The following is a 22678-nucleotide window of genomic DNA, read 5'->3' as shown; positions in this document are numbered from 1 at the left end:
CACATCCTTTCTGTAGTGTGGGGCCCAAAACTGGATGCAATACTCCAGATGTGGCCTCACCAGTGACAAATAGAGGGGAATAATCACTTCCCTCAATCTGCTGGCAACGCTCCTACTAATAAAAACAATGATGCAGCCCAATATGCCATTAGCCTTCTTGGCAACAAGGGCACACTGTTGACTCATATTCAGCTTCTTGTCCACTGTAATCTCCAGGTCATTTTTTTGCAGAATTGCTGCTTAGCCAGTCAGTCCCCAGCCTGTAGCAGTGCATGGGATTCTTCCGTCCTAAGTGCAGGACTCTGCACTTGTCCTTGTTGAACCTCATCAGATTTCTTTTGGCTCAATCTTCCAATTTGTCTAGGTCACTCTGGACTGTATCCCTACTCTCCAGTGTATCTGCCTCTCCCCCTAGTTTAGTGTTATCCGTGAACTTTCTGAGAGTGCAATTCATCCCATCATCCAGATCATTAATGAACATGTTGCGCAAAACCAACCCTATGACCAACCCCTGGGGCACTACCAGCTGCCAACTAGACATCGAGTCATTGATCACTACCCATTGAGCCCAATGATCTAGCCAGCTTTCTATCCACCTTATAGTCCATTCATCCAATCCATACTGTTTTAACTTGCTGGCAAGAATACTGTGGGATAACATATCAAACGCTTTGAATAAAATACTTTTAGACCTGCTCCCTTGCTCACACAGCTTCCATGAACTTCTTGTGGACGGAAGTACTCACGCAAGTAAAGCCCTGCAAGGTCAGACACTCAACCATTTCTCTTGGGTGACTTTTGTTGTAAACTTTTTTTTTTTTTTTTTTTTGCAGGGTCACTTCTTTTCAGTTTAGGTCAGGGAATTGCAGTACGGAACTGCTGGCAACCATCTTGCTGTCCAGAGGCTTTTGTTGCTAGTGGCTTCTGTAATATTGCCCAATTACATGGTTAAATTTTATCCACTTGCATCAGGTTTCAAACACCTCTGAAACATGTCTAGTCATCAAGTCACCATATATGAGAATATTTTAGGAAAACTGAGAAGAAGAAAAAAGCATATAGAGAAGCATGTACATATGCACTGACTTAGAATATCATACCAGGAAAATGCCGTGGAGATTAAACATGTTGTTCCCAACATCAGAAAGAGAGTGAATGTAAAAACCATTCAAGATGATCTGCCACCGTACACAAAATTTCAGTGTGCTGCCCTACTCGTAGGCCTACAACAGCAGATTTGGCCTGGCTGCTCCTCCATCATAACAGAGGGGCAGCCAGGCCAAATTTTAGTGACCTGGGACACATTGTGGCAGATGAAGATGTAAAGTATATGTTGAAACCATAATAGACTGAGTTGAGGTCTTAAGACAATAGTGCTTTAAATCCTGAAAATATGCGTTGTTGGGAGACAATGGGAGGGGACTCCAGGTGAGTCAGCTGGCTAAGGGCCTGATACAAGGCTCATCAAAGACAGAAGATAATGGGTGGTCTTTCAGTGGGCATTGGGTCAGGTCCTCAGTGTGATCAGAAATTATTTTTCAAACTCTTGTAGCTTTCTTAATTTTTAATATGTTGCCTTCCAGCTAAGCAAAGAGCTCACTCCTAGTTAGGGTTCATGATGGCCACCATTACCAAAAGTTACTTTCCCCACACATAGAGCAGAAAATAACTGTTGTTTCTCACATACAAATGTCATCCTTTAAAACATGCCAGTTTCCTTAAATAATACTACTTCCATATTTGCAAAATCCCCTAGGTATTTTCTGATGGACCAGTGGTTTTTGCCTCTGCCATTTCAGATGTAAGCATCCTGGACCACATCCTTACTCAGTTTTTACTCATTCCTTACTCAGACAAAATCCCAGTGTAGAGTTCTCTTGGATGAAGATTAAGCACAAGCACAAATCAGACTAAATATAAGACCAGCCATACTGGGTTAGACCAATGGTCCATCCAGCCCAATATCCTGTTTCTGATGGTGGCCAGCACCAGAGCTTCAGGGGCAGGATACAGAACAGGGCAATTTTGGAAAGTTCTCTACCCCTGTCTTCCCTTCCCGGCTTCTGGCAGAGTTTTATGGCCACTCTGAGCATGGGGTTGCATCCCTGGCCCTGAATTCGATTAGCACAGTTTGATTTTCTTTAGGAAATTTTTTGGTATGGTATCTGAAGATGGGCATGAGGAGGTTGGTGTGCTGGTAATTAACAGTTAGATCTTTCTTATAGATTTTCAAATTACCCGGTGTTTGGGTGTAAGTCAGCTACAGTTTTTTCTGGGAACTTTCCATCATGTAATCATCAGCTCCAAATTGGCCCCCTTTCCTTTGGGGCCAAGGTGTTTTTTATAGTCTGAAGATAAGGAGCTAGCCAGCCAGGTCAGAGGGAGGCTCATATTCTCTAGTAAAGGGAAATGAGTTCCTGTTTGTGCCTTTCTCTCATCTGCAGTGTTTCCCATTCTGTTACAACAGTCTAATTAAGACCCAAGCCCTGGCCACAGGTTTCACTTACAGGATTGCCAAATTCACTTGCAGGGGAAAAGGGGATGAAAATGTAAATAATAAGACTGATTGCAGGCCCAAGTGGTGTTTGCCATGGCTATGGATGATGGTCTTTTACTAGTTCATACACCTGTCTTAGGCAATAACATGATGGTTACATGTTGTGTTTCTCTGGGAGAAAGCTTATTGCTAATGAGTAGGATAGGATGCTCTGCACCATCCAATACCCAGGTCTGCACTGTCCCCATGCCTCCATTAGAGCACATAATCCTTGTCATGGATCCGTAACACAATGCAAACTGCATCATTCGGAAGGTGTTTGAATCCCCATCACCAGAATCTATAAGCACTTACATGGGGAGAAAATTTCTGATAGTGGAGAGCTCTTTATCTAGCCGACAAAGGCATAAAAAGATCCTAAGGCTCAAAGATGAAGTGAGAAATTCAGACTAGAAATGAAACATGGCTTTTCTTTTAAATGAGGGTAAGTAACCTATGGAATAATTTACTTAGGGATGTGGCAGATTCTCCATCATTTGAAGTCTCTTAAGAAAGCCTGGATGTCTTTCTAAAAGATATGCTCTAAATCAGCCATAAGGTATTGGGGTGGATTTGGGAACCCTTTGGTGAAATTCTGTAGCTTGTGTTTTGTAAGAGGTTATGCTAGATGCTCAGAATAGTTCCTTCTGCATTAACAGCTGCATTACCTTGTCATTTTAATAGGTTTTTGAGTGGAGCAGCAGTCAAAGAGAAGTTTAATATAAACCACCTGTATCATAGGAAAAAAACAAACCGTATTTCTATTGTTAGTGATCGCTGTTTTCAAAGCTGCCTTTAACATACTGATTGCAACAGTTGTTTTTCTGTATCATATCTTGGACTTTGGGTTATTGTCAATTATGCTCTAGCTATAGCTGAGATTATGCTTTTCAGGTGTTTGGGACGCCTACACCTGCTTGGGCTAAAACTGATGGAAAAAAAGTAAGTTGCATGCATTTACTGTGAATGCTTCCTCAAGAAATGGACCAAATTTTTCTGGTGTCTTTTGAAATCTGTCTGTATCTCTTTATTAAGCCAGATCTTTATATACTGACCCTTTCCCAACTGGTGTGTCAGCTCATCTGTTCTGGGTTTCAGGTAATGATTCAATCGGGATAGCTCATTGATTTTTCTGAAACCTCTACAAAACCTCACTCCTCCAAACCCTCTCTTTCTCTCCCATGCCTTCCAGTGGAGGGAGCTCTCCACCTCACCTTTTAAAAATGCACAAAACTGTACATTATGATTCTCAGATACTAATACTCTATTTCTGTTCAACCCCTGTGCTGGTCTTGGCTATGGGCTTCAGTTCCCACCTTTGACTGACAGGGAGACAGACCATTCCAAAGGTGGAGGAGTTACCTACTGAGAGGCTGCTAACTGGACGACTCCAGCAGGCTGGCTCCATCTCCTTTCTGCCTGTGCAGGCTCATGATAGGTCACTGCTTCATAGAGACTCAAGAGATTACTAAGGTGATTTCTACCACCTGTGGCCCCTTTGACCAGCCAGTTTCATTTGCTCAGAGTATCCGTCATGTCGTGCCTAGACAGTGAACTCTAAGTGTGAAATAAAGATTCCAATCTTGTCTTTGAAGAAAACAATCAAGCTGATGCACTGGGCATTGCTGGAGCAGCAGGAGATCCTTTTTTAGTAAGCACCTCCCTCTCCCCACCCGCATCCAAGTGACTTCTGTGAAAGGGGCTGTGCTAGCACCAAGGAGGCAAAAGAAAAATGCATGAAGCCAGGCCAGCTTGTCTGATTAGGCGTCTGGGTCAGTTCATCTAGCCTGGGCAGCAGAGGGCAAAAAAGAAGAACCCTGCCTATAATTATTCCTCCTCTTGTGAGATGGAGAAAGGTGAAAGCTAATTCCAGACATAAGTCTCCTGCTAATTATAGGCCTCTGACTACAATCTGTACGAAGAAAAGGAAGAATGAAAAGAGAAGTGTCTGCCACTGCTTGACTTTAAAAGTGGGTGAAGCATGTGATTCCTGTTTGGGTATTGAGGATTTTGAACAAGTCTGAGATCCTCATGCAGAAAATTTGGGGAAAGAAATCAGGCAAGTGTGGAACTTTGTGTCCCTCCACCCACCATCTCTATGATGTGCATCTCCCTGTGGGATCAGCCAAGGAGACCACCTTCTGCGATAGATCCAGCTTGAGACACCCAGTTAGGAAATTCAGCCATGGTAAAGGTTTCAGAGGAGAGGGTTTCAGAGGCTGCCAGGAGCCTCATCACAAGACAAGAAAGCTTTTTACCATTTGCCTAATCTCTGCCAGGACCCTCTCCTCTGAGGTAGGGCTTGCCTCTCCTTGACAAGAGTGGGAAGCAGTAACTCCAGACTGGTGTGGTGCCTGTCTTTGTTCACTGTTTTTTCCAGCCGTGCCACAAAAGATGGAATCTTTCCTCACAACATTCATCGGTCTCCTGGACTATTTGGCCTGTTTCCCATTGCAGCTTCTGTTGATGGTGTTCTGTCAACAGCAAAGGGCAAAGTCTTCCCTAGCCAAATCTTTGGAGATCTTACAATGTGGCATGGCAATGGGCTAGCTGTGGCATGCTGATAGGCCTGTCTGCTTGAGGGGTTGGTAGATGGGTCCTATCCACTGATGTCCAGGTGCATCCAAGCAATTTCTAAGTTCAAGACTCAATACTATCCTGTCTCTTCTTCCCTGCTGCCTCAGTCTAGTTCTAAGGAGGCCTTTGTCTTTTTTTGAACTCCTTTGTTGTTCCCCTTTAGCTGCTCTTGTTTCCAGCAGAAATTATTTTTTGCTGTCTGTGGGCTATGGCGCCTTCTCTGGAAGTCCATAGGATGATGTATTTTGAGAGCCAAACAGTGGTCGGAGGAGGAGGTGGGGCTGTGAGAAGAATGCTCTTTTATAAAATGTTCTGCAGAATCAAAACATTGGAAAATCATTGAGGTTTCTTTTTTTAAGTATTTGTATTTTTTTTTTTTTTTTTTTAGACTGATGCAAGGCACAAGCAGAAAGGGAGATTTTTTCCTACCAGTTAATCAATCTCTGGGAAGTTCCCTGCACCCAGGGTTGTTATAGCCGGCAGTTATTCTTCGGGATTCTCTTTTTCCCCGTATTGAGCTCTTTGCTCATAGCACTGCTGTTAGGAATGTTAACCTGCTATTGTTATTATTAAGTGTTATGCCAAGTGAAAAGTGTGCAGGATCTAACCTGCAGAGGCCGTCCAATGACATCTGGAGGAATAAAAGCTCCACGTACTAATTGAGTCCTCCACCTGTCAGTCAAGATTGTGAACAAAGCCCATTGGTGCAGAAAATTTCTAAGAAACATGACTTGAAGGTAGGAGAGTGTCTTCTTCAGAGTTTGTTTTCACAGAAACGTTGTAAGGACAGTTCTGACTAGTTTGTTCAGAATCATTGCTTGTCACCATGATACACATTGGTGGTAATCTTATCGTTCTTCTGGCAAGGACTTAACATCACAATCCCATCGCCAGTGGATTTAACCTCTCCCTTGTTTGCCTGCCTGCATTCCCTCTGAGTTAGGCATCTTCCTCTCACCCTTGTACAAATCTCCAGAGGGAAGTATAGCCCTTCAGTTTATAGTGCAGCCTTCAGTCTTGTACAGGCTTCTTGGTTGCCTACTGTGGATCCATGTAGTAAGAGTAGCTATGGGAGGGAGGGCCTTGGAAGATCTGCACTCTTGCAGCAGTTTGGCAATGTTTACCTGAAAGTCCCACCTTGTTAGCAGGTGTTGAACCAGCTGGAAAATTAACTGTGTTCTACTGGCTCTTTGAGCAGTTTTCCACCCACCTGCTTTCAGGAGTGGTGGGACTAGCTCTCTAGAATGAGAGCACCTCATAGTCATGTCACTTAATGCCTATCTGGAAGGTGCTTAGATACCTTAGTGATGGATGTTTTAGAATAAGAGCCTGAATATAACAGCATAAGATTTAGGCTCTAAATGGAGGACCACTGGGAGCAGCTGTGCCTGGAGAAAAGATTTGGACTGGATTTTGAGGTGTTCCACTTTGTATTCCTTCCCGGAATAAAATCCAGGAAGAGGGTAAGGGGTTTGTTTGTTTGTTTTGACTTGCTACTACTTGTGTGTGAGGAGTTCACACATTTCAGATACTAGTTAACTTCAGAAAACATGTAGGAAGTACTTAATAATTAGAGGTGGTTTTAAAAAATAAATTTCAAAATAGTGAACCATTTTTTCACTGGAATTTCAAATTTTGACCAGCTCTGTTAATAATTTGCACTTCTATAGCACCTTTCATCAGAATAGCTCAAAGCACTCTATGAACATCTGTCAAATTTCAGAATGCACAGCTGAGTTAGGTATCATTATACCCATTTTATAGGTGGGTGATCTAAGGCAGAGTGGTTTAGGGATGAATGTTCAAGCAGTTGACCAGAGTAGCTGGGCAGATGGATGATGGGGCACATGCCTAAGGGTGAAGTAACCCTCCATGTTTTATCATGCCATATGCAAATGTTGCAAGAGGAGGTCTATGCAGTGACAAATCTTCCAGACTCAGTCCAGAAAGATGGGTGTGAATGCCCTCAGTGCCCCTGCTTTACCAGCTGTGTCATATATGGAGTCATGCAGACTCCATAGTGCAGCAAACCCCCCCTATTTGACCCAGTGTTTTCAAAGGAATGGAGTTTGACTTCAGTAGGAACTGCAGGCACTTAGTGCCATTGAGAATAAAAAATCATATCTGTAGCTTCTTGCAATCTACCAAATGTAAGGCCTCCTACCCTAGCCAATTCAGCAGAAGTTTGCTTTGTTGATCCTTGGTCATAAATCAACCCAGCTCTAGCGAAATCAATGGGGCAATGCCAGTTTTCACTAGCTGAGGATCTAGCCCAACAATTACGTGTGTGTCTGTCTGTCTGTTGGCATGAAATAACTCCTTTTTGGTAAATCCCTGATCTAAAATTTCTCTGTTTGTGAAAATTGCCAGCTCAGAGAAGAGGTAGATGTGGATCAAACATCAATTCAGTAATTGCCTTTCTGCTCTCGGTATTCCTCATGCCTTGGTACTACCTGACAGCTTTCATTGCTGCTCTTTTTTGTGAGTAATTGGTTGACTTCTGTGTTTTAATTTCCCAGGAGACTATTTATGACATGCTCTATTTGCTGGTTACACATATTTTAAAAACATTAAATTAGAAAACAGACACCACCACCATCACAACAAACCTTACACTCTAGCCAGCTTTTAGATCCTTCAGTTTGTAATTCAAAGGAAATATGAAGGGATTGGGGGATTTTTGAAATGTGTTTCCAGTTCACAGCAGATAGTTAGGAACCTATTTCTCATATTTCCAAATGAACTCGCAGTGGGGCTACACTCTGTTAAACTGAATAAAAAAAAAAAGCTATGGAGAACACTAGTTGTATTTAATTTAAACAAAAGGAAATTTCTCTCTCTCCTATTTAAAGTAGATAGACCATTCAGGTAAAATCCTCTCCACAATACTCTTTTTGGCTTTTTGAGTGGGTTATTTTTTGTCCTGGAGTAACTAGTGTAAAGTCCAGAGCCATGCTGAAACATATACAGCTTTAATTTAGGCACGAACAGGTTGGGTCCCATCTGCTGCCTAATGTGGCAACCCATTCATTTGCATTACATGTAAATAACATGTAAGCAACCAGAAGAGTTTTAAGTGCAGTCCATAGGCCCAGTGGGATCCCCAGAGTTCCACAGTGCGCTCGATGGTTATCGTTATCATTAATACAGAGGTGCAGCTGCTAAGACCACTGCTCCGAATATGTAGTGCTCTATCTTGATCCATGTGACGGTTTCCATCTCGTGTCAAGTTAAAACATTACATGTTGAGACTTGTGGTCTCGATGGGCTGTATTTTCATCATACAGTGGTAAAGATGAGGCCAACTGGGGTAATGTGGCCAAGTTTGTACCTGATGTAAGTGATAACTAAGGTGGCTAGTTTCTCTAAGATCATATTTTGTGGGCATGCAGGAATTCTTTAATTACTTCTGCCTCCTGGGTTAAATGACATGCTCCCATATTAGGAAAACCAGAAAGAAATGTATTGTGTAAGAGGGAGGCATTTGTCATTCAATTGGTTAGATATTTTGCAGGCTTTGAATAGTTATTATCATTATAGGGTTATATAAGTATGCTCATAACCAATGTGCTGTTTCAGGTACTCAACCTAAATGCAATACTATACCTCATTAAGTAAAGAAAGTCTAAGTGCCTGATAAGCTGTTTTGTAGCTAAACAAGCATTCATAATAAGGAATAAAAGTGCATATCCTGATAAAGGTTCATAATGCCAAACTCTTTGGCTTAATGCAAGTTTTTGTCGTAGGGTAAAAAAGTTCACTTTACAAAATGGCATCAAAATGCTTATTATATTTTTCTTTCTTTCTTTGCCAACTGTGGATTTAAAATTGGAATCATTCAATAAGCAGTGGGACATTATGACTCACTCAGTACCTCCTGGGTTTTTGACATTATCGTAAAGCCACATATACTCGAGTGCAAGATTTAGGTAGTAGATTTCAATAACACAACCAGGAGATTTTATTGAAACCACAGAGAATCTGATTAACTGAAAACAATGATTTATTTCTTCTGAACAATCAATGTATTGTAGCTCCAGTTACTTATATGTTGTGCTGAGTGGTAATACAAGTGATATTTAGTAAGAGAGAATTTATTCCTTTAATTGAAATCAGGAACTTACTGTAACAGTTGCATCTAAAATCTGTTTTATTTTACCAGGTTATTCTTTTCAATATTTGGGGAAGTAATGTAATCATTTTTTAACTTTGTGCTCTCAAATCCCTGTTTGAGTACACCCTGAAAACTCTGCTTGGGAAGCATTGGGAGTTGAGCGTGGCATAGAAGGGGAAGACTCAGCTAAAGGCATTTTGTGGCCACAAGATGCTCAACATAATTAGCATAAAGATTCTGCATCTTAATATGAAAGCAATGAAGGAAACAGTCAGACAATCCACATTCCACTGAGGATCATAGTTAGTTACATTGACTAGAGAATGATAAGCTGAAAGGAAAATAATTTGTCCAATAAAACCATCCATGCTGGAAATGTAGATCAATTTACTTCAATCCAAATATAGGCTGCTTACATTCCTGTGGAGACTAAAGTCACATTAAATCATAATGTTAGTTGAGTTACATTGATTGAATTGCACATGTTGAGTTTAGAGTTTTATCAACATTATAGTACTATTTGTTGGAAAGTTACCCCCCTCTATCTATTGGGACTGACTTTTTATTATCTCTTGTTTTTTATCTTTGCATTGTAAGATGTTGTGGAATGTACTGCTGTTAATTTAGAAAGTCAGGATCTAGTCAACACATATTTAGATTTTGAAATTAAAAAAATGTTCTTAAGATAGTTAAAGTTGTAAATAGATACGTGTTAAATCGAAACCACCATTACTGAGCACATTGTTATAACAAATGACAAACATTAGAAAGTATGGAAATTCTGCATAAAAATTCACAAGTTTGAAGGTTAGATAATTCAGAGGCTGTAGTTCCAAAAAACGTAAACATCATAAAGTCAGAAAATAAATACAGTAGTTAACATTCCAGCTTCAACCTCAGATTGGCCTCCTTATCCCCACTTATACACCTTTTTTGGTGGGAGAACCCTATTATCTGTGTGTGAGAAATTACATTTATCCTGAAAATACCAACTATAGAGCCACAAACCATACATGTCTTCATAATATGGACCTGAGATTCTCCTGTGCCTGAGATGGGTGTGGGTTGTATGATCATACAGAACTACACTATTGTAATTCACTCATGCAACGGAAACTTCTAAAGAAATGTATGCGTTTTCTGTTGCATGTGTGAATTACAATAGTGTGTTGTACAATGATGTAACCCTGGCTCATCTCAGGTACAAAGTGTGAAAGAGCAAAGGGAATGAGGGTGCTGACTGCGGGAGATTTGGAGCCTGGAGCAGGCTTGCTAAATGAGCTAACCAGAGATACTGGCAATGGGAGGGAACCGCAAGCAGATGGTTCCTTATAAGAGAACTGAAGCAGTTGTTCGATGGAGCTGCCTCTGGGAAGTTTACAAGGGAGAGTCATCAGTGAGCGGGGGCCACTGCAAGCCAAATCCCCTGGTGGGTCACTCATAAAAAAGGAAAAGGAGTAGCTGGAGGAAACCTTTTGCTCACCCAGGCTCCATGGTAAGAGCCATGCCTTCTGACAGATTTTTGGGAGTTTTACTTTTGAGTTATTGTCTAAATAAACCCCGACTCCCATGAGGGTGGTGGTTGAACAAGCAAATGTGTGGAGTGTAAAAGAGCCTGAAAGATGGAGAATAAAGTGCAGAGCAGAGGTAAACCACCCACAAGAGGAAGTATAGGGGGAGCCCACGTATCTGCAAAGGGTCTATAGCTGATATTAACACAATAAATGTATAAACAGGTAACCTGTGGCCTGAATCTGAAATATTAGATATCTGATCAATAGTTAAAGAATGTGTGTGCAACCATCATGAGAGCAGCAGCTGGTATCCAGCCTGTAACTAATTTAGTTTTCTAAGACTGTGGTTCAAATTTTCCTAACTTTCAAATGTATGTTGTTTAGCCTTAACTATAAATTTCTTATTTTAAAATGTGTAGTGTAGAGGAATTTCGTAGTATCCCTTTAAATCCCTCTAGCAGCCCTTCCTGTCTTCTGCATTTCAGAAATGGCCAGAACCCTGCCAGAGAGCAATGTGTACATATGTAGCTAGACCTTGTCTGTTGTGTATCTCGAGTAAACACAGTTTTTCAGACCCCACTGTGCCCGGGGAAGGGGATGACTTTATATTAGCTGTTGTATAAAGAACAAAAGACAAAGCAAAATGTTGGAGTTTTGTTTTGCTTGTTAATGATTATTTACAATCTTAACTATTTTAGGGGAAGTGGGTGTCTATTTCCTAGTGTTACATTTTAATATACCTGAAAATGATATCTGGACTGTTTTCTTTCGGTAGCAGACTTAATACTGACCCTGTCTGGCCAAAGGTGGCCCCTTATGCATTTGGGAATGATTGTAACTAGTCTAGAAGTAAGACAGAGAGACAATAAAAGAAGTGCTTCCTTAGGCTTGGTCTACACACACACAAGTTGTCACTTCAAGTATACTATACTAAAATTAAAGTGGTATAACCCCCTTTAGTGTCAATGCAATTATACCAATGTAAAAGTGCTTATACAGGTTTAACTGTATTGGTATAAGGCATCTTTTTATCAGTATAACTGTGACCACACTAGGGCTTTTACCAGTATAACAACTTGGGTAAACGATCTCACATACCCTCAACTTTACAAGTATAGAGCAGTCTTTGTACCCATCACCTCTACCACACTGAATGAGCCTTACCTCTGATCCCTGACAGAAGTGAATGCTTTTTCAAGGGCAAGTCAAAGATAGGCTGGAGTTGGAATCTTGATATATCAGAAGAGCTAATAGCAGAACTTCTCTTTAGGCTTCTCTATTCTGATCGCGTCCGGTCCGTATGACTCACCAGGCTTTGGCCTTGAAAGGCTGCTAAGACTGCTCAGTTTTTTCTTTTCCCCGTGCCATCTCTGTAAGGTTTCTAATTCAGATGTGTACTTTGATGTGGTGACGGTTTAAGACTGAAGGATGAGGGCCTGACAATTTGCAACATGGTTAGGTTCTACTGAACACAGACTTCCCCATTAGGGTGGATGATGTACTTTTCTACTACTTGCCCTTACTCTTCTAAGAGCTTGGAAAGTCTGATGCTAAGGCTGCATTGTTGTTTTGGTATCAGTGTTACTATAACAGTTTTTTTTTTTTTTGTTTGTTTGCTGACTGCTTTGGCATTGTCTTCCCCTCTACTTTCAAACTTGACACTTTGAATATTGGGTAGCAGATACTGGGTCAAACCCTAGGGTTGATATTCAGGCAAAGCTGCCATTGGTTTTGATCAGAGGACAGGAAGGAAGAGCACTGCCCTGTGTACACCAGCATTTGGAACCACAATGCCTGGGAAGGTTAGGAGTTGGTTGGGAGCATGCTTATCAGCAGTACGTGCTTGACCTTGATTATAGCTATAACCTGTGCTCCCCTAAGTACAGTTCTGCAGCTGCTTGCCAATGGGCTGGGCGCACTCTGCCCAGACGGTCCTTCACTGAAGTAGTAGGTGCAGCACTCATGCAATCCCCCCATTCTTCCCCCTTCACTGTGCTTACAAGCCTATATCACCCACATTGGCTATTCCGGCAAAGGAACATTCGGAATAAGAGGTTCCTTGCATCTCTGTCCTCAACCCAGTGACAGCCATAATTTGGGCCTAATATTCTCATGGTGCCTTGTCAGCAGCACCAGGCAAAATGCAGAACCATGAACTTGACCAAGAAGGTAAAGACTATCTAGTGTTCACTGGCACATTTGGAGCCAAATTCATTGCTGTTTTAAATGGGGCAGCTCCATTGACTTTGGTGGAATTTCACCCATTTATACCAGCAGAGAATTTGAAGTCTGCTCACCTCTTCTGTTATGGCCTTAGTCTGTTCCTATGAAAGTCTGTGGGAGTTCTGTCATTGGCTTCAGGGGAAGCAGGATTGAGCCCTTGTGGTAGTTTATATTGTATCTTTTTAATTCAATTGTTTCTGGTTCGGGGTCATCACAGTGAGCTCAGAATTCATTTGCTCTTCTGAGTCCTAACTAGCTCTGATCATAAATTTGTCTAGAACATTGGACAGGATAGCCCATTAATGCCAGTTATTGGATTAAGGGGAAGGATAGTTAAATCACTGCAGACCACATTAGACATAGACATTAGACTTTCTGGCAAATCTCTAAAGGGAGTGCTTATGGCTGCCATTGACCTCTAGAATCCTCAAAATGGAGACAATACCCAATATGAAAGAGCTTTTTAATCTTGCACAGGAAAGCCTAACAAGCACTAATGGCTGGAAGTTAAAGCCAGACAAATTTGAATTAGAAATAAGGCATACATTTTAAAAGCAAGGGCGATTAACCATTGGAACAACCTTCCACGGGAAGTGAAGCATTCTTCATTTCTTGGGGTCTTCATATCAAGACTGACTGCCTTTCTGGAAGATTTGCTTTAGTTAAACACAAGTTACTGGAATCATAATAGTAACTAGATGAAATTCTTTGGCCTATGTTACACAGCAGGTCAGACTAGATGACCTAATGGTCCCTTCTGACCTTCAAATCTATGGATTTAAGAATCATCCTTTCTAAAAAAAAAAAAAAAAAAAAAAAAAAAAAATGAAGATTTTTTTGAGGGGGAGGGAGGACTCTTTTTTTCTTTGTATTAAGTAGACAAATTAGGCCTGATTCTCACACTGGCATGAATTGGGAGCGACCCCATTGAAGTCCGTGGAGTTATACCATTGCAAGTTTGGTATAATCCGGCCCATTGTGTCTGTCAAGCCCCCTTTACTGTTCTTTCTGTAGGATTTGGTGCTAGCAGTTTGCATGATACAAATTGTAACAGCAATAAAAGGGTAAGGACTTGACAAATACGGTTGATTTAACTAAGAGAGGGAGATTGAGCAGCAGGTGGAAGGTTAAACAAAAGGGAAATGATTACAGACATGTGCGCCTTTGGCCTCACTACAAATGACTCTCTTGGAGACTTTAGAGCATTAGTGTGCTTCTTGTGAACTTTGAAACCATTCACCCGTTTAGAAAGATTAAATTGATTAGTCATCCAGAACATAAAATATACATGTCCATTATGTCTTTTCCCCCAAACACCTTAAAGAAAATTCAGCCAATACTATGAAACAAAAACATTGGGAATGAATGGCAGCCTCGACTCTTATATCTACATTTTACCAGCTGTTAAATTTTTGGGAGTATATTAATCAATTATAGTACAGTGGAGACCTTTTCTTTGAGTTGGAAAACACCAGCATAATATATGATGTGCTGGGGTCAGATAAAGTATCTTGGAAGTAAAGCAGTGAAAGCCTCGGAACTGGTACATTATGTATCATCCATAAAGAGTCAGAGTTAAAATAAGCACAAGCTCAATTCATGATATTCTAATAGCTTTATAATAGTCCATTGTAAACAATATTGAGTGCAGAATTGTTTTCTAGTTAAAGAAGAAGTTATTGCTGTTTAAATTTCTGTCCTTTCTTAACTTCCTGTGCCCTCCAATTGCTTGAACAATTCTGCTGTACTAAAGACTGTTTCTAAAGCAAGGGCTTTTGAAGTGCAATCAGTTGTTCAGAAAGCATTTGTTTGATTTAAAAGATGCAAAGGGGGAGAGCTAGATCTATTTCAGTGTCAAAATGAAAGTTTATGCCTTTGCAGTTTGCTTCCATCTGGATAGTGGTCAAGACTTGAAAAGTCATAAACCTTTCCAGAACTGAACAGGCTTTCTCTGTAACTGGTGCTGTGCTTCAGAACGTGAAGGAAATACACACTTGCTGGATATTTCAGAGTGGTAACCGTGTTAGTCTGTTTCAGCAAAAACAACGAGGAGTCTTGTGGCACCTTGAAGACTAACAAATTTCTTAGAACATAAACTTTCATGGACTATGACCCACTTCTTCAGCTGTATGGAGGATATTATCTCTCATAGAGAAGTTTATTGTGTTACTGGATGATAATTCTGAATAACATATTTTGCCCTTACTGTATTTAATACCTTTCACTGAAGGACTTCAAGGGCCTAACAAATGTTGATTTGACATACTGTAGGTAATTGTTGCTATCTCCATTTTATAGATGGAGGACTGAGCCACAAAGAGGTAAAATGCCTTGCCCGAGTTCAGAGTAAGTCAGCTGCAGAGCTGAGAATAGAACCCATTTTCCTAACTCCCACTTCCATGCTTTAAATGCTAGACCACACTCCATCCCTGTAGGGAGTAAGAACTCATGTAGGTATAGATATAGCTTGCATTTAGCACCTTTCACTCCAAGGCATTCCAAAGCAGATCACAAACTATGTACAATTAACAGGGGGCAGATGGGCAAGGGAGCTACTAGCAGAGTGAAGAGCAGGAATCAAGTGGTGTTCAGGTGTGCGGTGAAGAATCCTTGGCCAAGCACACCAGGGCTAATGAAAAGTAGTGTGAGATTGTTCAATGTCTATGTCCATTAGGAAGGGGATAGATAATAAGATGGAAAATATCATAATGCTACTATATAAATGCATGGTACAAGCACACCTTGAATCCTGTGTGCAATTCTGGTCATCACATCTCAAAAAAGATATATTAGCACTGGAAAAGGTTCAGAGAAGGGCAACAAAACTGATTAAGAGTATGGGACAGCTTCCGTATGAGCAGAGAGTAAAAAGACTGGGTCTTTTCAGCTTGGAAAAGAGATGACTAAAAGGGTATATGATAGAGGTCTATAAAATTGTGAATGGTGTGGAGAAAGTGAATAAGGAAGTATTAACAACTCCTTCTAATAACACAAGAGCCAGGGATCACCAAATGAAATTAATAGGTAGCAGGTTTAAAACGAAAGGAAGCATTAATTCACACAACACACAGTCAACTTGTGGAACTCGTTGCCAGGGAATGTTGTGAAGGCCAAAACTATAACGTGGTTCAAAAAAAAATTAGAGAAGTTCCTGGAGACTAGGTCCATCAATGGCTATTAGCCAAGATAGTCAGAGATGCGACCCCAGACTTAGGGTGTCCCTAGCCTCTGATTGCCAGAAGCTGGGAGCGGACAACGGATTGGCTCACTCAGTGGTTCATTTGCTCTGAAGCAGTGGTTCTCAAACTTTGGTGCTGGGGATCTCTTTCACATAGCAAGCTTCTGAGTGTGACCCTCCCTTATAAATTAAAAACAATTTAAAATATATTTAACACCATTATAAATGCAGGAGGTAAAGCGGGGTTTGAGGTGGAGGCTGACAGCTCGCAACCCCCCCCCATGTAATAACCTCGCAACCCCCGAGGGGTCCCGACCCCCAGTTTGAGAACCCCTGCTCTGAAGCATCTAGCATTGGCCATTGTCAGAAGACAAGATACGGGGCTAGATGGATCATCCACTGGTCTGACCCAGTATGGCCGTTCTTAGAGAAGACCAGACCTTGGTTTATAAGATTTCTTTCACACCCAGAAAACTCCATTGTACAGATTAGCTACCTTGGAAGGATGAAGACCTGAGTTGAGCAGTTAGACTGATAGGGCAACCACCTGTCCTGTATTTAAAGATGTCTGTTATCTGGTGATCTGAGCTTTTAAAACTATGTACTTATGAAAAGGCCCATGCGCTGTGGGATAATGTATCCTTCTGTACAATAACATAACTCCTACTGAAAAGCAGCCCATTGTGACCCTTTTGTAACTTATTTTGGGAGGATGAAGTTTGCCTTTGACTTCAAGGTCAACAGAACTGTCCCTCCAAGGCCCCAATTCAGCAATCCATCCCTATTCAGCAAACCACTGAAATACATGCCTGACTTCAAGCATTTTTCCTAAGTCCTGTTTGCCTTCAATGGGGTATGAGGAGGTGCTTAAAATTAAGTATATGCTTAAATGTTTTGCCTAAATTGACACACAGTCTGGCTTCACCAAACTACATTCTTCTTTAGCATTCAGCTGTATGAGCCTGTTCCAAAGTCTATTGACATCAGCGGGGTCTTTCAATTAACTTTAATGGGGTTTGGGTCAGGCCCTATATTCTGATTTGATATTTATTTGTTTCCTAAATATTTCCTGTGGCAAAAATTAACCCCAGAAAATCTTTCTGCCTTTGACCATACAGACAAAATACGGCACTAACAGGAAGTAGCGGAGGTGATCCGAATGAGATGCGACCTCATAAATTGCGTGTGGGGGAAAGGTTGCTTTTCCTTTACTCTAACTGATGACATGCCAAGTTTATTCTACAGTATTTACACTAAGATTTGTTTGTTTTGGTCTCCTTTACATGTTGTTCAGGAAGAGACAAAAAAAAGAGCCCCAGGAAGTTTATACTTTGTGACAAGACCAGTGGAGTTTATGCTTTAATTTTCTTTCTAGTCCTATATGTTTTCATTGAAACTTTATATATAAAGGGGTTGTAGGATTGCAGTCAGATAAGTTACTACTGTAGCGGTCATTTACTCTTATGTATGAATGTTCTGCTGATGGACAGTGCCAGACTAACAGCCCTGGGGAATGAAATCATCAGTTATTCACAAAGCCGGTACAGGATGGGCAGAAACAGTGCAATCTTCCCCCATACTGCACCCCATCTCTGAACTGGAGTGGATGTCAATTTCCAGCCCCATTTAGCCCTTGGTTGAGATTGAGAACAAAGGAGACCAACGTTTAGAGTCCAAATGTCCTTCAAATAGGAAATGTAACCGGAAGGCGAGTTATTTCATGTGTGGGAATATAAAAGCAATATTTAGCCACCCAATGCCCATTTGTCATGGACTTCCTGCCACCAAACATGCACCTTGACACTGCACACCAAATAACTAAGAATCACAAACAGGGGCCCCTTCCCTGTTTACAAGCACCCACTCGCCCCTCCCCACAGAACAAAGACACCTCAGTCAGAGGGGCAGATGCTCAACTGGTGTAAACTGTCCTGGCTCCACTGAAGTCATTCGAGTGCTCAGGTACTCCTCTGCCAAAACTATTACATTTAAAAGGAAGCAAAATTTGGTGTGCTTAAACCAAACCTTCACTGCTTGATCCTAACTCCTGAAAATGATGCGGAGTTTTGGTTATGGTGAGGCGAGGCAAAAAGTGGAAAAGGAGTAGATTTTATGTATTATGCCAAATGTCATCAAATTGTCACTCTGTTCAGATGATCTTTGCTTAGCTTCTTCTAAACCTCATTGTGATGTGTTGCAGCAGATGCCAGACACCTGTTTTTAGCTGGCAGGAGGGAGGTAGTTACCACCTGGCATGTTTTTTTGGTCATCTGAGCCGGAAGAACGAAGGACCAGGTGTTCAACATTCTTCCTCTGAGGAAAAAACCCTCCCAAGCTATTTAGGAACAAAGTCCCTCCCTTGCCCATCTGCCCCTTGTTCCAGAGAAAAACCCCTTCCTTTCTCACAGGCAGGGCCGGCTCCTGGCATCAGAAAACCAAGCAGGTGCCTGGAGCAGCAAATGTAAAAGGGCAGCAGGACATTGGGCTCTGGGGTGGCAATCCAGCGGGAATTTGGCGGCTGCTCCGTCACAGCACGACTCTTCTTTGGTTTCACCATGACTCCGCCTCTGTGTTCGGCAGGCAGGATTCTGCCTCCCCGTTCAGCAGCAAGTTGGTGTGGGTTTTTTTTTTTTTTTTTTTTTTTGCCACTTGGGGCAGCAAAAACGCTGGAGCTGGTCCTGCTCTCAAGGCTTTGAATATATCGCTACTGCAGATACTGTATTTTTCTAATAATAAATCTGGCTTGGTTAATCTGTCTAAGACAGGAGCAGGGGGTTGTCTCTTGTAAATGAGGAGGTGATACTCTTCCTTGCACCATGGCACATATATTTTTATGATTACTGAATTTCTAAGAACTAGGCAAACCCAAGAGACATTGAGATGTAAACAGGAATTCTGGAGCTGCAGTAGTTTACACCTATTAGTAACGGGCAACTTCTTAGCTCCTGCCTCTTTGTTACTCTATTAATAATGCTTAGCACGTATGTAATGTTTCTTTCATCTTCCCTGCACTTCACCAACATTAGTTAATCCTCACAATCACCTGGCATTTGTTGTTACTGTTTTCCAAATAGGGGAAATTGAAGCACAGAGAGGTCAAGAGACTTGTCAGGCCAGGACTGCTTTGGGATCTGTCAGGATGAAGGTGTTATCAATGTTGGCCAATTATAGGCCAGTCATCTGCCTTTGAGTGGCATAGCAGCTCTGACACTTTCTAGAGTTTCCAGATCTCCTTGTCTATTTGGTGATCTGGATGTGAGACAGAGACTGCACTGACCTGTGTGATTGCTGGTCTCCTTCTGGTGATGGACCAAGATTAAAATGGCCCTCCTGATACCTCTAAACATGGCAGCAGTCTCTGATACCATTGAACGTTGGGGTGTGAACATGTACAATGTCTCTAATTGCTAATCAGCAACAAGGGTTCTTATATGGGGCATCAAAGGGGTTTGGCGTTGTTACCCCACTTGCAGGAAGGTTGTGAAGTATTTGGGGCAGATGATTCTCGGCCCTCTATCCTCTCTGCAACAAACCCACAGGATGATCTTTTGAGATGTGCTCAATCTCTAGGAGATACTGAGGTTTAGATGAGTTGGCTGAGACTGGCTCCGTCCAGATAAAATGGAAAATGACGCTGGTTGACGGAGGGAATCAACAGAGGAGAGGTTGGCAGTCGCATCTTCCCCTTTGATGGAGGAGCGTTGCCCATCCTTTATTAACAGAGCTTACAGTGGTTGCTCCTGGACGTCCTGGTATCTGCAGCTGCTGAGAGCACTTTTTTCATCTTCATGTAAAAAGAAGGTTGCGTCCTTTCCTGTTGTGTGGTGGGTCACACCACAGGTTTCATGCATTTATTATCCACCCTCCACCCCCCAGTGGGTGACTGCAATATGCTCTACTTGGCGTGATACATGAGAACAACTTGGATAGCATGCTCATCCTTAAGAGTATTTCATACCTAGTTCACATTATACCTGGGTGCCATAGATAGCACTAGCATTCTGTTTCCAGGGGTGATTCAAGGTGTTGGTTCTAATCTATTAAGTCCTATGTGTATTTAGTCCTGTGTCCATTAGAGACCATCTTTCCTATCAGTTTAGAGCGGCCAGAACATTTAAACTGATGCTTAAGCCTCTACGTTAGGCTAATGGCAGGAAGTTCTGAGCAAAAGACCTTCAGCCCTCATCTGACATTGGCCTTCCACTACTGGTCTCATGAAGCCCACATTCGATGACCTTCTGTGTTTGTTGCAAGACCATCTGCTCACACAGGCCTTTGCTGATGAGGGTGGAACTCAGAGCGGTTGGTGATGAGTTAGCAAGTGGGCATGCTGTCATTTCTGGTGTGTTTTGTATACTATCTATACCACTAGTGGTATTTATAAGTGTACTTGATAAATTAATAAATAAGTACAATTATTGGCTGGTATTTCCAAAGCCACCTAGAGGATTTGAATACCCAGTTCGCACTAAAATGAATGAGAATTGCTTATCCAAACCCCATGGAGATTTTCAGAAATGGACATCCATTATCTTTACTGCCCTGCCAAATGGAAGCAGGAACTTTGTCTGACAGCAAGTGTCATGCATGCAGATTGTGATAATAAATATTTGCATGGGGTGACCGTACTTTCTTCTTCTGTCTAGGACTTGAAAGATGACCGGAGTGATGAAGAGGAAGACTCCCTCACCGATAATGAAGAGTGCACAAAGAATGGCAGCAAGAATGGCTGTGGGTTGAGCAGACACCAACTGTTAAACAACAATCATTAGATCCAAGCCTGCGCCACCTCCTGCAGTGTGGCTTGCTGTGTCCTTAACCCAACCTACAGTATAGAGCTTAAAGTCAACAGGCTTACAAGAGTGTGTGATTAATTTATTGCTGATTACTAGACCTGGAAGGAAGCCCATTTTAGAAATGGGCAGGGGGGACTGCTTAACATGACAAAATGTGTTAATGACCAACTTTCTGAATTATTGCGTACAAGTGTGTGAAAAACATACCTAGAATCTATAAGTCACTCTTGAAATGCTCAAGAATTTCAAAACTATCTCAGAACATTTAAAATCTAATGGATTTAAGCATACATTGCAAATCTGAGAAAAGCCAGGCAACTTTACCCAATAATTTTAGTGGCATATCCATATATTTTTAGAAGTGTATAGCTGATATGAACCCCATTAAAGATCAGAATTGCAAGAGAAATCCAGAACATTGGGATATATTATCTAGCATTTTACGCATCCTGTTTCCATTTCAGCCCTTAGCACTGGGCTGCTGCTTGTGAATTAGAACAAATTCCCATGAGGCTGGGGGAAGCTAGTATGTAGGCTCTAGGGCTATGTCATGAAGGGAAGGGTAAACACCTTTAAAATCCCTCCTGGCCAGAGGAAAAACCCTTTCACTTGTAAAGGATTAAGAAGCTAGGATAACCTCGCTGGCACCTTACCACAATGACCAATGAGGAGACAAGATACTTTCAAAGCTGGAGGGGGGGAGAAACAAAGGGTCTCTCTCTGTCTGTGTGATGCTTTTGCCAGGGACAGAACAGGAGTGGAGTCTTAGATCTTAGTAAGTAATCTAGCTAGATATGTGTGTGTTTATGATTTCTTTAAATGGCTGAGAAAATAAGCTGTGCTGAATGGAATGGATATTCCTGTTTTTGTGTCTTTTTGTAACTTAAGGTTTTGCCAAGAGGGATTCTCTATGTTTTGAATCTAATTACCCTGTAAGGTATTTACCATCCTGATTTTACAGAGGTGATTCTTTTTACTTTTTCTTCTATTTAAAATTCTTCTTTTAAGAAACTGAATGCTTTTTTCATTGTTCTTAAGATCCAAGGGTTTGGGTCTGTGGTCACCTATGCAAATTGGTGAGGATTTTTATCAAACCTTCCTCAGAAAAAAAGGAGTAAGATTTGGGAGGATTTTTGGGGGGAAAGACGTTTCCAAACAAACTCTTTCTTAATAATAATAATAATACCGGTGTTAGACATTTGGTGGTGGCAGTGAAAGTCCAAGGGCAAAGGATAAAATAGTTTGTACCTTGGGGAAGTTTTAACCTAAGCTGGTAAAAGTAAGCTTAGGAGGTTTTCATGCAGGTCCCCACATCTGTACCCTAGTGTTCAGAATGGGGAAGGAACCTTGACAGGCTATTATTCAAGTTTATTGTTTGTGCCTCCCTGAAATGTCTCCTTGACTTAAAGAAGCAATTAGATCCTTGCTCAAAAAAATCCGTTCTTTGAAATGGCAGATAATCTCTCCAAATATCACCCATCTCAAGTCTTCTATTTTAGGGGAAGGTTTTCAAGAAAGTGGTGGCAAAAAAAAAATCTCATTCATTAATAGGGGTTGTAACCTTTTGGAGACTGGATTACTGTATTGAGTTCTGCAGGAGGCTACACTGTCAGACCACTCAGAAATTGCAGCTAGTGCAGGATGCAATGGCCTACTCAGTCATTGGAGTCTTGCACAAAAAGAGCACTTGAGCTCTGAGCTTTCCAATACTCTGGCTACCGACCAACTTCCAGGCGAAGT

At 41.5% G+C, this 22678-nt stretch overlaps 1 protein-coding gene across 1 annotated transcript in view; it reads left to right on the top strand.

Annotated features, from left to right (window-relative positions):
* CERS3 (ceramide synthase 3) overlaps positions 1-21573 on the top strand; it is a 72775-nt gene extending 51202 nt beyond the window's left edge. Inside the window, exon 13 of the mRNA XM_043494601.1 lies at positions 20789-21573. Coding sequence (XP_043350536.1) covers positions 20789-20914 — 126 coding nt within the window. The 3' untranslated portion in view covers positions 20915-21573. The remainder of the gene's footprint in view (positions 1-20788) is intronic.
* Positions 21574-22678: the final 1105 nt, after the last annotated feature.

Source organism: Dermochelys coriacea, chromosome 10 (genome assembly GCF_009764565.3).
Source record: "Dermochelys coriacea isolate rDerCor1 chromosome 10, rDerCor1.pri.v4, whole genome shotgun sequence".
Classification (NCBI taxonomy): domain Eukaryota; kingdom Metazoa; phylum Chordata; order Testudines; family Dermochelyidae; genus Dermochelys; species Dermochelys coriacea.
Note: the sequence above shows the minus strand (reverse complement) of the source record. Positions and strands in the feature narration are given on the sequence as shown.